Source organism: Schistocerca piceifrons, chromosome X, assembly GCF_021461385.2.
Source record: "Schistocerca piceifrons isolate TAMUIC-IGC-003096 chromosome X, iqSchPice1.1, whole genome shotgun sequence".
Classification (NCBI taxonomy): domain Eukaryota; kingdom Metazoa; phylum Arthropoda; class Insecta; order Orthoptera; family Acrididae; genus Schistocerca; species Schistocerca piceifrons.
The window spans coordinates 252,740,703-252,756,220 of record NC_060149.1 but is presented as its reverse complement, the minus strand read 5'-3'; the positions used below and the strand labels follow the sequence as shown (position 1 = coordinate 252,756,220).

The 15,518-nt window shown below is 37.1% G+C and overlaps 1 protein-coding gene across 1 annotated transcript in view; it reads left to right on the top strand.

Moving 5' to 3' along the window:
• LOC124721319 (PI-PLC X domain-containing protein 1-like) overlaps positions 1-15,518 on the top strand; it is a 71,973-nt gene that overhangs the window by 15,984 nt on the left and 40,471 nt on the right. Inside the window, exon 2 of the mRNA XM_047246229.1 lies at positions 8,533-8,691. Within this exon, the coding sequence (XP_047102185.1) occupies positions 8,533-8,691 (159 nt within the window). The remainder of the gene's footprint in view (positions 1-8,532; positions 8,692-15,518) is intronic.

Below are 15,518 nucleotides of genomic sequence, written 5' to 3'. Positions count from 1 at the left end.
CACTGGATGTCACCTGAGTAACAGATCCATCAGGGACATTTCAACCCTTCTACAGGTGCCCAATTCGACTGTTGGTGGTTTGATGGTAAAGTGGAAATGCGAAGGAACAACCATAGCTAAACCAAGACCAGGTAGATCTCATGTAGTGACGACCATAAACCAACAAGCAAAGCAGAGGGTGACTGTAAAAAAATAGTATGAAATCAGAGGAAGGAATCATTCGTGAGTTACAAAGTGATGTCAGCAGTTGAGCTAGCACAGAATGTTACCTGTCATCATGGTACAGTGAAGCATGGGTGAGGTGGTGTTATATGGGGAGATTTTCTTGGTTATGGTGTTGTCACCTTACTGCACTTAAGATAACGTTAAATGCAGAAGAATATCAAAATGTTTTGCAGCACTTTGTAGTGCATACAGCAGAGGAACAGTTTGGGTATGATAATTTTTTGTGTGAAGATGGCAGTGTACCCTGTCAATAATCAGCATCTGTGAGACAATGGTTTGTGGACAACGACATTTTTAAAATAAACTGGTCTGGCCAGACTTCCGATCTGAATCGAGCAGAACATATTTGGGATGAGTTTTAACGTCGACTACGCTCCAGACCCCAGCGCTCAACATCACTGCCTTCTTTGGTTTCGACTCTTGAGAAGAAATGTGTTACGGCATAAAGTCGAGCAAAAGCACGCCAATCAGGAACGAGAGAGCAGAGAGGGGTGTGAAGAAGTCAGCCCATTGCACGCTGACCGACTCCTCTCCAGCATTGACCTCTATGCGAAGAGAACATGAGAGCCGTGCCCGACTGGCTGCGGCCCAGTTCTACAGAAGCTAGAAGACTAGTAACTAGATAGAAGCGTCAAAGTTAATTACTTTAGTCGTACATTCTATATAGCTCAAACCTGGAATTGTTATACTGAAGAACATCGTTTATTTTGTCTGTCGCCTTTTGCTTGCGACACATCTGTTTAACACAAATTTAACTATTGTCAATTACTTTTCGTAATAAAACTCATTAATACGATTTGTTTGAATTGTTGGCTAGCGATTCGATAAAGCAGGTTTTCTAAACATCGAATATTCCACGACTAGGCAGGATTCAACTAAATAAACTGCCATTCCTCCACAGACATCCACACACCTCACTGAAAGTGTACGCAGCAGAGTTCAAGCCGTCATAAAGGCGAAGGGTGGACACAGTCCATATTAATGTCCACTAATAAGTCGCTGGATACTTTTGATCAGGTAGTGTGGAGGTGTGAGAATTAAACTGGGGCAAAAATCCTGGATCTTGGTTTCTAAAATAACGTCCGAGTCTGGGTTCAACGTTTGCTTTTCCATCCCCAGTTTCTTTTCTGCGTCATCTGTGAGTTTGTGGACAGTAACTTTGGTGCCACGGCAGCCTTTACATGTGAGCAGAATTTCTATATTAGAAGGCTTTCGAAAAGATCTTGTTAGCTGTTGAAAGAGTCACACATTGCAACATGTAAACGTGTTTCATTGAGCAGCCTTCTGTCTACAGCCATGTGCTCTGTTTTACATCAATTGTACAATACCGGTCGCCGTTATTTCCTTAGAAATTTCGTTATAGAAATTCTATGCCGTGGACACTCCATCCCTCCCCCTCTTCCACTGCCCCGTCAAGAACTTTTCTATCAGGACATATCTAACCAGTGCGTGGTCAACTTTTCTTGTACACATGAGCCATAACTTATCTACAAGGCCATAGTTGAGAAATGACAATACTGCATTTTATCTAGTTTGCTGAACTTCTAAAAATTTCTACTTTTTTGTTGCCCTTTGCATTCGTTAAAGAGGACAGGAATATTTATTGGTATTATATCTAATATATTTCTTCATGACTGGGCTTCAGGAAAACCTGTTCTAAGCGGTTCACAGGGAAAGCATTTACCATTGTTTTACATGATGTCTTGTCATACAGATTACTCATAGTACCTGTCTGAATGGATTGCTGGCTGATTAAAATCTTCTAGCAATATCATTAAGGAACATAACTATCAGTGAGCCGAGATTTTCTGGTTACATCTTGTGGTTGATAGAAGGACCGACCTGTGAGTTTTTACTCATCCTCGATACTAAGACTCTCCCGAACAATCTTGCATACATCTTCAGGTCCTGTTACGGTGGGTTTCAGTTTCTTTTTTACTACCGCAACGATTGCACCACCTACATTCCTCGTTAATAACGTGTCCTTTGATATGTTGCAGTTAATAGTGGAGCTCAGACCTACCAGAAATTTCCAGTTTCAGTCGTCATGGAGAAAGCGAGGATAGTACAACTTTTGTTACTATTCTCTGTACAAGCACAGTCTATGTTAGACTGTGGTACAAGTAACTTGATTTAGAGGTTACTATTCTGACTCAGTAATCTCCACGGATCACAGGACTGACATTTGCTTCGGAAATAGCTGGCTCTAGTCACTGGCCACAGGTTATCGGACACTTAAGAGCGGCAACAAAAGTGTATTCTTACTTGAATGACTTTTCCAGCTACGGCACTTTACTGAGTGTGACGAGTTTTCAATATACAAAAGAAAGTTTTCTGATGACTTGTTCACAAATACGGGGACGTTGACTGAATGAAAATGCTTTTGTCAGGTCACTAAGTTCATCGACGTGCTAACTTTCGCAGTTTCTTCCGAAATAATCTTAAATGAGTCTTATGCTCAAAGCTTAACGTTTTACCTCTCTTTACAATACCATTGGCAACGTAAAAGAAAGCTTTATGGTGCTAAACATTAGGGCGTTTTCGTCTGTGTGTTCATCCAGGATCTTCCAACAGATAAGTAATCAGAGCCAGGGCCTATCCATTGTGCTCAGAAAGGAAGGGTGTTAAATTATTCACACGCAGTCGAAGGTGTCCATGACTGAGTTTTTTTCGCAAATTGAACTACATGGGCCTTTAGTACCTCGAGATCGCACTTGTATGGCCGGCTCTTAATGCCAATAAAGATAGATGTGAGTTCAGGACAGGGACTAGCAGAGATGGAGGCTAGGAGGAATGTTTGATCAATGGATGCGCTGTAAGGGCAAATCCCGTCTACATATGAAATTCGGAAAAGCTGATATTCAGGGAAGGATCCACATGGCATGGCTTGTGAAGCAAGGGTTGAGGTGGAGCATGTTGTACTCAGCTGCTTGTTCTACCTCTGGGTGCTCAACTCTTTTCTTGGTCACAACTTGACAGTGGGAATTTCTTTGGATCGATGGGTGATTGGTGGATCATGACCAAATAAAAGGCTGTGCAGAAGTTACAGCAGAGCTGGTGTATGATATGACTGATTTTGTAGATGACCTTGCTTCTCATAGTATAGTATATGCCTGCGATGGGACTAGAATAGGATGTGCAGCATGGATGCATCAGACAAGTCTTGCAGCTGTATTTTCCGCAGGCGTATGAGACTTTCTAGGGTAGTAGGTTTGGCAGTTATCAAAATGGAAGTACTATTAGTGGTTAATGGACTTGATATGAACAAATGTTTATTGATCTATTTGATATGTGGAGATCAATGCACAGGAAGGTCGTTTACTGGGTTGAAGAGGACTATGTAAGGAGGGTGGGAGGATAAGTTTGAGGTTATAGAGGAATGAGGGTAGGCTGCATTGCTCCTAGACAGTGGTTTTGGGATCTTGGGTCGAAAATTGGCTATGAATGTTAGGGCATACCCCACAAGTGATATGCCTTCCCATCTCCCAGGAAACATGAGAAATGAACAAAGGCTACCCACCACTGGACAAGGCGGGCTAAAGAAGTTATTCCATCTATGAATTGCAACTGTCAACATTTAACCATGTCCAAAAGAAGCTAGGAATTAGCTGAAACCTTGAAAAACAGGCACGTACACATTACATATATCCAATAAACCAAATGGAGAGAACCAAAGGCCTGGGAGAATGGTGATGGATAGAAACTGTACTACGACAGCACAAGTAGCACTCATAATGGCATAGACATTGTGACAAGTGATAGGCATCAGGACAGTGTCACAAATGTATACTGAATATGTGACTGACTCATGAGTGTAAAAATTGAGTCTGACACGTCTAAACTTTGAACTGAGTCCTGTTACAGGCCCCAGGTTGTATGCCTTGATGAAGAAAAGGATGAATTTTGGACAGAATTAGATACCCATTTGTGCACTATTGATCTCGAAGAATATCTGGTAATAGGAGGCAACCTCTATGGTCTTGTAGGATCAGCAAGGTGTATGACCAATGTCATGGTGGAAATGGGTATAGCACTGTCAATGAGGATGGGGTATGATTGCCCAAGAACATGAGCTTGTGGTGACTAACACATTCTTCAGGAAGGAGCATATACATCTGATAACATGGTCAATTTGAATCTTGTGCCCACCATTTGTACATCTGCTTACAAGAAGACATAACCTGAAGCTGGTAACTGACATAAAAGTCATCCGCTCAGAATTGGTTACTCCCCAGCATTGGCCTCATGGCATGGACCTCAAGCTGAATATCCACAACTGAAATCATCCCCAAATCATTGAAGTGCAGAGAATCAAGTGGTGGTATATGTCAGAATGCAAAGCCAGTATCAGGCATATGGGACAGCATTACCAGCCAAGCCCACTGTGAAGTGAATAACATTCTTGGTGGGACAAAACCAGGCAAATGAGCAATCAGTAAAGAAGTGCATAGTGGAATGAAGATGTGAGGGAGAAGAAGGCTTTTAAAGTATGGTTCCAGTCCCACACTGATGAAGATCTGCAACACTACAAGATGCAAAAATTGGCTGCCAAATGAGCCGTTGCAGCAGCCAGATCTTCTACATCTACATTTATACTCCGCAAGCCACCCAACGGTGTGTGGCGGAGGGCACTTTACGTGCCACTGTCATTACCTCCCTTTCCTGTTTCAGTCGCGTATGGTTCGCGGGAAGAACGACTGTCTGAAAGCCTCCGTGCGCGCTCTAATCTCTCTAATTTTACATTCGTGATCTCCTCGGGAGGTATAAGTAAGAAGAAGAAGAAGAAGAAGAAGAAGAAGAAGAAGAAGAAGGCCCATAAAGAGGTTGTCATAGAACAGTGCTATGTGCATGCTCGTGGCTGTGATGTGGATTTGTTTATATACATTCCACTCAAAGGAGAAACAGTTGTGGGTAAGGATATAATTTGTCAGCTGTATAAGGAATGATGTGATGAGCTTGGAGTTGGTAAGACACTGGGACAAGTAGTGTTTTAAAGTGGCAAGGCCATGGGCATGGAGGATTCTGGTGTATAGGAAGATGGCTTCAGTAGTTATGGGTAGGGATGCAAGTGATAATGAGATAGAGATGTTTGAGAGACAGAGAAGGAAGCGGTTTGTGTCTTTGATATAGACAAGCTGTAGGCAATGAGTTGGAGATGTTAGTTAATATGAGGTAAGATTCTTCCATCGATAGCTCAATGTATCTTCTACAAATTCTTTTATGTGGTCGTTAGCACCAACAAGCTATCCACTCGAATTAGTGGCCAGTACAAAAAGAAAAGAGTTGATCACCTAGTGGCAGAAATTGCTACTGAGCAAAATATGCTCCACCTCAGTGGCTGCTTTGCAACCCATTGCATCTGGATCCTTTCTGTCTAATACCAGCTTCTCTGAAGTATGTGAATGGAAATTCTTTGATATTCCTTGATCAAGCAGTCCTACTGGCACCAATCTCAAGAAGACACTCTCCCTCACCTACCTGCATTGCTGTCCCTATAGCCTTCACCAACTTCAATCATTTTACACTCTCATGTTCCCCTTCACAGTCTGCCTCTTACTCTGTTCTTGTTTGCACTCTCAGTCCAATCATGCGTATAATTGTGAATCATCTACAAATCCCAGTGCCTGTGCCAGAGTTAGCTCACTGGTGCCACATTTGTATCCAGTCATGACTTAAAAAATGCAGCCAGGACTTCTGATTTTCTAACATCTCAGAGATAATCCTGGACAGCTTAGCTATTTACAAGGACTTGGTTTTCTTCTGGCCACACCCCAGCCATTAGTACACATATCTATAGTAACCAACCATCTTGTCAGACTTGTATCTCACACTCCAGATGTTGCTACATTCCATAGTCAATGTTTGACATCATTCTGGGACTGATATTTAGCTAAGAGCTTAGACATTATACTGGAACTACAGTAAGAATTAATGTTTGGGAACACAGTTGGGACTGATAAATTGTTTTTCCCAGTTGTGATGTCCATCAATGCTAAAGCTGTGATTTAACATAAATTTTTCTGTTGTAAGATACAACGTAGACCTACAGAGAACCATTCACCACATCCTTTTTAAATATGATATCATCACGATTGCAATGTCAATTGTTGCAAGCTAACTGAAATCAGTAATTTAGCAATAAAATTGCTTTGTTGGCGATAATTTTACATGACTTCTGTAAGCACTGTATCACAGAATGAGAGATAACTAATACTGCTTTCTACATGTGACAGTGCAGACAAAGGGGCCTTAAATCACTAATTGTGCAAATCTTTTAAGTGGTTGACATGAATGATCAGTTTAATGTTAACTAGAAGTAATGTCACATCAACAGCGAGATCATTAAAGACAGAGCTCAAGCTGAAATTTGACATGGGGGAGGGAGAAAACACATGTGACTTTTGAAAGGAAAGCTATTGGCATTTGCCTTAAAAGCCTTAAAGAAGCTGTGGAAAACCTGTATCTGTATGGTGATTTGAGCCTCATACCTTTCAAATAAATTCCAGTGCCTTAATCAGTGTACCATCCTTTGTGACCTGTCTTTTCTATGAAGAGCCTCTTTGATGATGTTGTGTGCTCTCATAAAGACACAGAAGTCTCAAAGTAAGCTGTGATGTGTTTTGGTTGTAATATTGTGATGTAAAATGGAAAGTCCAGGATTTTGTTTCATACTGTTTTCTCAACTCACTAATACATATATGTTTTTCTCAATGCTGTGGCCTTAAAGTTTTTTTATGAGGGATACAAATATGAGAAGAGCTTTGATTGTGAGACATTATGATACATATAATCAGTTCACATCATAAAACTCACACTCTTCAGTGACTAAGACATTATTTGTTTTCCAAAGCATAGAAACTGAAGTCTTCAAAACTAAATCTTGTTTCCAAGGTTTTGAATGATTTCATGTTTCTGCACTGCTGGCAAAGTTCTTTCAAACATCTTTATATTCAGAGCCTGCAGCTTCCACCAAGTCTTTTATGGCCTTCTGAATGTACACAAGATCATCCAGAAGGTTTTAGATAGAAAGAATGGTCCAAGTGAGATGGCAGAGTGTTTAAGGTGCTGAACTTAGATTTGGAAGGTATGGGACTCAAATAGTTATCTCGTCAGTGTAAAACTAAATTGAAACAAAAAGTTTTCAGTTCTAAGTTGCAGTTTTCTATAGTAATTAAATGAGATCATTGTAATATCTTAAAAGTTTTGAAGCCAAATATGTGATATGATTTTTTTGTATTCTTAGTGTGAAAATATGATGTTCCCAACAATTGTTGATTGTGACAATTCTTCATTCTGTTTCCTGGTGAAAACCAGTTCACCAAAATGTTTCAAAAAGCTGAAATCTTCTAACCTGAATAATTAACAAACTAACAAGTTATTTTAGTGAAGGAATACATTTTTGGAAACAGAAAAATCTAGGCTACAAAACTATGATGCTGGATTTTGGAAAGAATTACATTCTGAGATATGAACATTCTTGAACACGAAAATTTTAAAAATGAATAACTTTTAAGTTATTGTGAATTTGAAGAAAGTAAAATGTTTGTTGAAAAGTGAAGAAAGTGTACTTTTTAAATGAACAATGTTAATCTTCAAAGAAACATTTTTTAGTAGTATGACAATTTGAAATGCATTTGGTCTTCAAGTCTTATAAATTATGAATATTAATTCTAATAAAATGTTTCCATAACAACTAATTATACCATTATCGGCAGTAGTCTGAAAACTATCTTGTGAATAATAAAGTTCCGAGAACCACAGCATGAACAAAAAAATTAGTTATTTCATGTAACCATCATATATGTATTACTAATAAAAAGAATCAGAAAAAATAATATTGGTAACAGGAGTGGCATAAGATCAAGCAGAACAGTCCCACCTCACTCTGTTACAAAATGTTTACTGAATAGCTTATTGTCTCTTCTATTTAAAATTGTTTCCCAGCTCTGCCTCTCTATAGCATGAAGCAGAGTACTGTTTGTGACACTCACCAACGTACTATCTATTTGTGTTCTTCCCTCATCTTTTAAACTCCCAGTGTAACATTCCACTTCAATTGCCTTTTGGAAGCACACAAACAAAGTGGATATATAGAATGACACCAGACACCTGAGACTGGTAGTTATGTGTTTAGAACTGAATATGTATCCTCATTTGCCCTAGACTACTGCTAGTTGAATGCATATTAAAAGCCTTTCTGCCAACTGAGGAGCTATTCCTAACACTAATGATAAACTTCCACATGGAACAAATTAAATTCCAGTATATGAAGTTTGGTGAATGTGAAAAAAAAGTTTCTGTTTTCAGCTGGAAATGGTTTCCCAGATGTGTCACTCACAGTGTGTCCTGCAGAGGGGCATGAATCCAACACACTTCAGTATGATCTGGAACTGAACTGGCAGCCTAGTCTGGATGCAGACTGGATTTGCCTTTACAATGTATCTTCACTGCAAGAAGTAACACAAGGTATGGCCTCCAGCAACATTGGCTTTGATACTTGATTTACTAGCATTTTCAGTTATTAGTATTTCCTCATTGTAACCTTTCCAGGTACTCTTTAAGTTAATTAAGTGTGAACAAGGACATTCTCCATTCTTCACTAAATGTGCTGACAAGAAAGTGGTTGTCATAGTTCTTGCTTACTTTGATACTTAACACTACTCATTTCCTACACACAAATGAAAATAAAACAGAAAAGTTCTTGTGATGCTTGAATGTTTCAATGTGTCCTAAAAATGCAAGCAATTTACAATTCTGCTACAAGCTTGAAATTTTAATTGTGTATGAACTGCAGCTACCAGTGGAGTTAAAAATCAGAAGCTGTATTTTTGTCTTTGTTTTCATAATTTTATAGTAAATATAACACATTCCAAAAGTTTGCCAGTCATGGTAAGAATGGTTTTCCTGAAGGAGCTATAAAGCAGTGAAAAATGAGGGAAGCAATAATAGTTTATATATCTATGGACAGTGAACATGTTCATATTTCAGCTATTTGACTGTGTGAGTTGGTACAGTGGTTACAACACTGGACTGATATTTAGAAGGTGTGGGATTTAAATCCCTGTCCAATTATCCAAATTTATGTTTCAGTGGTTTCGCTACATAATTTCAGGTGAATACTGGTATGTTGAATACCTTATTGAACAGAACATGGTCAGTTATATTTCCATCTTAGACCTATTGAGCCAATGCTCCATCTCTAGCAATTTTAGTGTCGATGATGGCCCTTACTTTTGCAATTTTTTTTATTTTACTTAATTCAGTTTTTAAAAAGGAAAATGTTTACACATTTTGACAAACTTTAAAATGCTGTTTAGAATATCAGTATTGAAGGAAATAAAAAGAGCAGCTTATATAACTGTCAAAAATTGTGACTCTTTTTAATATTTGAAAAAATAATTTTCTTACTATATCAGAATATTAACAATAAATAACACACTTCTTTTTGTTGTTACACCATTCTCAGTTTGGCTGTAGATGCCATTTACCTGATTTCTAGTCATATTAATAGAAGGATTTGCTGAAATGTTGTGTAGACAGTCTCTGAAACCCATTCATTTATTTGAACTAAGAACTACAGCACTGCAGTATGTTGTTTGGCATTGACATTTGTGCTAATGACACAGGCAACTCAGCTCAGGTGCAATGAACCCACTCATGGTATACTTTCAGGATAGAGACATACAAACAGTTTGCTAACACTGGCATTTCCAGAATATTGTTCCTCTTGGAATGAGAGACAGAGGGTGTTCTGTTATGCAGTTTCCACTTTTACTTGTGAGTACAGCAAGTAAAATGCATATAGGCGAACTGTAAGTTTTACACACACCTCATTAGTTAGTTTGTTAGTAACATGTTCCATGGATCCTTAAACAGATGTCTTCAAGATGATTGTGGGTGAGCACCATATATTGTTCTCACAGTATGTTTTTTCACAATGAATACTTACTTTCTTTAAGATGAATTTCCCCAGAACAGTATTCCATATCACATTCAATGACAATACGCAAAATGTGTCAACTTATTGTTTTGTCCCTTCCCCAAGATTTTCAATGACTCTAAGCACAAATGTGGCAGAACTGAGTTGTAGAGGTTTCAAAATGTGTGCGTGTGTGGTTTTTTTTCCAATTTAAATTCTCATCAACATGACCCTAAGAATTTTGAAGTTTCCACCCATTTTTTTTACTTCCTCGCCATATGTTATGCTTATCATTGGTGTTGTACCTCTAGTGTGCAGAAATGAATACGTTAGTTTTTTTTAGAAATTGTGGGTGGGACCATTCACAGATAACCAGTTGATGATACTTTTAACAATTTTATTTACCATTTCTTCTGTTTCTGTATGTATGCACAAATTGTTTACAATACTAGTGTCACCTGCAAAAAGAAGTAATTCTGCTTGTCATATACTAGATGGAAGATTGTTTACATATATGAGGAACAGTAGTGAACCCAAGACTGAACCTTGGGGAATCCCATATGTGATTTCTCCCCAGTCAGAATTATGTCCCTGGACTATTTTGCTTGAACTGAAAAGCACAAATTTCTGCATTCTTTTGGTTATATATGATGTTATCCATTGGTTGGCTATACCATCAATCCCATAAAATGTAAATTTATCTAGGAGAATACTGTGATTCACACAGCCAAATGCCTTACAGAGGTCGCAGAAAATACCAACTGGCGCTATTTTATTATTTAGTGCTTGCAAAATCTGGTTATTGAACATGTAAATGGCGTTCTTAGAAGACCAACCCTTCTGAAACCCAAACTGTGATTTTCTAAGGATACTACTGTTGCTAAGGTGAGATACTATTGCAGAAGACACCACCTTCTCAAAAATTTTGGAGAATGATATCAATAATTACTGACCTGCTTCACTGCTGACATCTCTCTTATTGCCTTTCATAAGGAGAGGCTTAACAATGGCATTAATCCACATTATGTGACATGTATCCAAATTTACACACTATAGACTTCACATCTAGAACATTGTCAGAGAACTGTAACCTGACTTGACTGCACAGTGTCCCTAGCCCACAGTTCATAAAATGTCACAGAGGTTTCTACTGTGACTCAGGTCACTGGCAAACAATAATGGGTTTGAACCAACTGCCTCTATGTAGATAAAATCATGAATTAGTGTCCTTAGCCAAAAAGATTAGTTGATATATTCAATAAAAATTCTAGTAATAGTGTTTACTTGTTTCTGACGCTAATAGTACATGTTTTTGTTGGTTCTACATAAACTTTCATGATCTAAAGTCAGATACCAGATGCTGGTATAGGAAAGGAACCCTTCTTCTTCTTCTTCTTCTTCTTCTATGAGTGGGTGTCTCAAGGATGCATGCTTTAATGTATGAATCCTATAACCAATGAATTTTCCTATCACTTTAAAGTGACTGATAATATATTTTTTATTATTTGTGGTGGTACAACACAGTAATTTCATGCACACAAAAAAACATAAGACTAATTGGCAAAAGGAAGTGAAATTTAAAGCAAAAGTATAAATTTTAAAGAATGCATCAATTTAAAATGTAAAAACAAAGAAAAAGGTGCTAAATATTTCAGTATAAAATCACAAAGGAAAGGGGTGCATTTAGGTAATAGTTACTTTAGTAACACCATGAAATTTATTAATGGAAGATACTAACATATCAATATGTGTAACATCACTTTCATCCGGCAAGGATGCCTGCAGCAGGAATGCAACTGATATTGCAGGCTGGTCATGTGAACTTCTGTAGCTGACAAATATAAGGTCACCTAGCAGTGGTCTTTTCATATGTTCCTGTTATTGGACTCACCTCTACCTGTGAACTCTTAACTGCGTGACTGTTTACTGTGTGCAAGGTGGTATGAAATATTAACTTGTAGTTTCCACCACTGCTAGGTTTAATGGAATTATGATTAATAAACCTTTGTTTATTAGCTAAAAGGTGCTTGGACTTGAATTATCAACAACTATTTCATATTAATTTCTATTGTGGCTTGGACAGATATTCCACCAAGAACTATTACTGTTCAGTTCATGAACTAATAGACCATTTTAATTGTTTTTTTACAGACGTTCCCTGTGTTCAACAAATAAGTGAGGGTTGTAACAGTTATAAAGATGCATCACAAATTTTTGCCATATTAATGCCACTGATATTAGTCTATACTGACTCAAGCCTTATACAGCTAGATGGAGATAGAGGGCATTTCATCAAGTGCATTGTTGTCACAGTTTTGCTACATAAACTGTTGGTCTCTCCCATTCCAGTATCCCCATATTATTCAGGTAACATTTACTTTAATTGAAGCCCATTTGTAGCCAAATACACCCCATATTTTTTCATAACAAGATCAGGATTTCCTGAATGGTTGGCAAACTTATGGCTCCATAGTTTCATTTTTTATTAATCTGTGTTTGGTGGTATGATAGAGTGCAGGAAACCATTCATAGACCTCATTTGAGGACAAAAAAAGATTATTTTCATGATAAGAGTGAGCTAGTCAAGTGGGAATCCTTAATTGTTCCATAGTTTCATTAATTTTATGACAGATGAGACATGGAAGTATGCTTGCAAATGCAGACTGTTTATCAATGTTGCTTTTAGGCACCCTGTGGATGACATGCATATTTGGTTTATGGTGTCAAGCATATTGGAACAGCAGTTAAGGCATCATACTCATATTCAGGAGGACAAGTATGCTGGAAAAAAAGCTCTTTCCTTTCCAGCAAATTAAAAATAAAACATAATGTACCTCAGGGCTCAGTACTAGGACAGGTTGATTTATGTGGACACCTTGTTGAACATAAGAGTCGCCAAATAACTATCCTATTTGCTGATGACTCCAATATATTGCTCATTGGATCCAGCTCAGAAAGTTTTATGAAAATACATTCAGAATTTCCATAAAAAATTCATTGTAAATACAAAAAAAAAAAGTTTGTGTCAACATTCACTTATCTCCCCTTTCTACACAAATGTCTGTTCAAACAAGATTAAAAAATGATCCTCTAGAAAATGTAAGTGTGACAATATTTTTGGGTCTGTGTGCTCAGCAACACTTGAAATGGGACACACATGTAAATAATTAGTCAAAAACTGTCATTCATGTGCTATGGTCTAAGAGTATTATTAAATTATACAGCAGGCAAAACAACAGTACTGAAGGTATAATATGCATAGTTCCACTGGCTGCTGTGCTGTAGGACCATTTTCTGGGGACACTCAACTCGTAGCATACATGTTTTCAGAATACAAAAAAGAGCTCTAAGAATAATTTGCGGCCTTAAAGAAATGGAATCCTGTAACTTTCACTTTACTGAGCTTGGTGTTCTGGAAGGTCAATGCTTATTCATCTGTGGAACTATCTTATTCAATAGCAACTGGTTTGTCAAACCAGACAAATTATGTAGGACAAAAATCTACATAACTACTGTACCAGGGGGCAATAAAATGTCCATCAAACATATTCCAGAACAGCATCCTACCAGAAGAGCATAATTAATATTAGTATCATACTTCATAATAAGATACTAGATGCAATATATAACCAATGTTTAAAAGTAAACTAAAGGTGATCCTAACAAATTACTGTTTCCATTCTGTAAAAGAATTTCTGAATATGTAAAAATAAATTTTAGTTAAACAATTCTGGTAAACTTAGACTTTAGGAATATGTGCCTAATTGTGTGTCCTTATTAGGGTGATGATATATATTTCTCTATTCTCATTTTGCCACATCGTTAAACAGTTATAAACAAACTTAGGTTACAAGTACTGTATATTTACCTACGTACCTTACTTTCACTTTTTTCCGATACTAAATTTAACTGGAACTTCATTTTCAAGTGTCCAGTACCATTTGTACAATTTGTGGTGTATGTTGAAACTGAACCAATTAAAAAGTCAATCAATCAATACCCATCTGGATATCTAAATGTAGGTTTTCCTTGTCCTTAAGGGCCTCAGGGAACTTCTTTTTCTTTCTACCCAATCTGAGGTACTGCTTTGTTTCCAATTTAGGACAAAGTCAACTTTTCTAATACGCTTTCACCCTTTATATACATGGTAGATGAATTCTCTTCATGAGTAGCCAAATGCTGGAGCTATTGTCTTTATTGTTGGACAATGTGAATCTCCCTACTGTCATAATTTGTAAACCACTAATGCATAAACAGTTATAAATAACACTGCTGTACCAACCTAGGTATAAAACCTACAACCTCACCATCCTCATAATTGCTTGATTACCCTTGTTTTTTGGCACTTAAAGTATCATCTGCTCATTCATATTTATGTTTTCCATGATTTCTCTATATCAATCAAGGCACATACTGGGATGATACCTATGAAAAGGCACAGCTGATTTTCTTGCCCATCTTCCTATAAAATATTACAGGATGAATTTAACAAATTTTTAATGTTTAAAAACGCAATTTTATAAATAATATATACCATTTTTTTATCCAGATATTCCTCAAAATTAATAATATAATATATTTTTTATTAAAGTTCATAACTTACCTCTTCATAGTCAGTAATAATAAATATCAGCAACTAAAAGAAATGCATCCATACTATTCAGACTGCCCAAGACTGGACTTCTGAAGTGGTTCAAGAAATTCTCACAATGCTGTTTCATTTCCTATTCTTTTAATGTAAAGCACTGCAAATCTGTAATGTATGGAAAATATGGGAAAATGCTTCTCACTATAATGATACAGAAATTCATTGAAAGCATTAAAAATTTGTTGAACTCATCCATAGAAGGATGTGAAGCAACTTTTCAGATTCTTATAGAAAAAGATGCAGTGCTGTGATAATTTATTGAACCACATCAGTTGTTGAATCTTGGGAGTTGTGTACATCATGAATGCATGTTTCAGCTGTTGATATTCTTGAATGAACATGATGTTTGCTACTGGCCTTTATCTTTAAGTACACATATGATTTGTTTGTGAGTGGTACATATAATTCACAAATTATACCAATTGTATTTTATATCATTCATTAGGCAATGCAGCAATTACATTGATAGATAAGAGAATTAAAGATATGTCCCAGAACGTTTTGGTTACCAGGCATGCACTTTACTGCTGGACCAACAGACTCAACAGTTTGTATATTAGTTAGTTAGTTCATAATATGGACTTCTAAACTAAAAAACCAAAATATTTTCTATAAGAATATATAATTTTATGTTAGAAACATAATAACAGTTTGCTTTATTTGGGCAAATACACTTATTATGGAGATCTATTAATTATACATGCTGTTCTTTCATCTCATGTATGC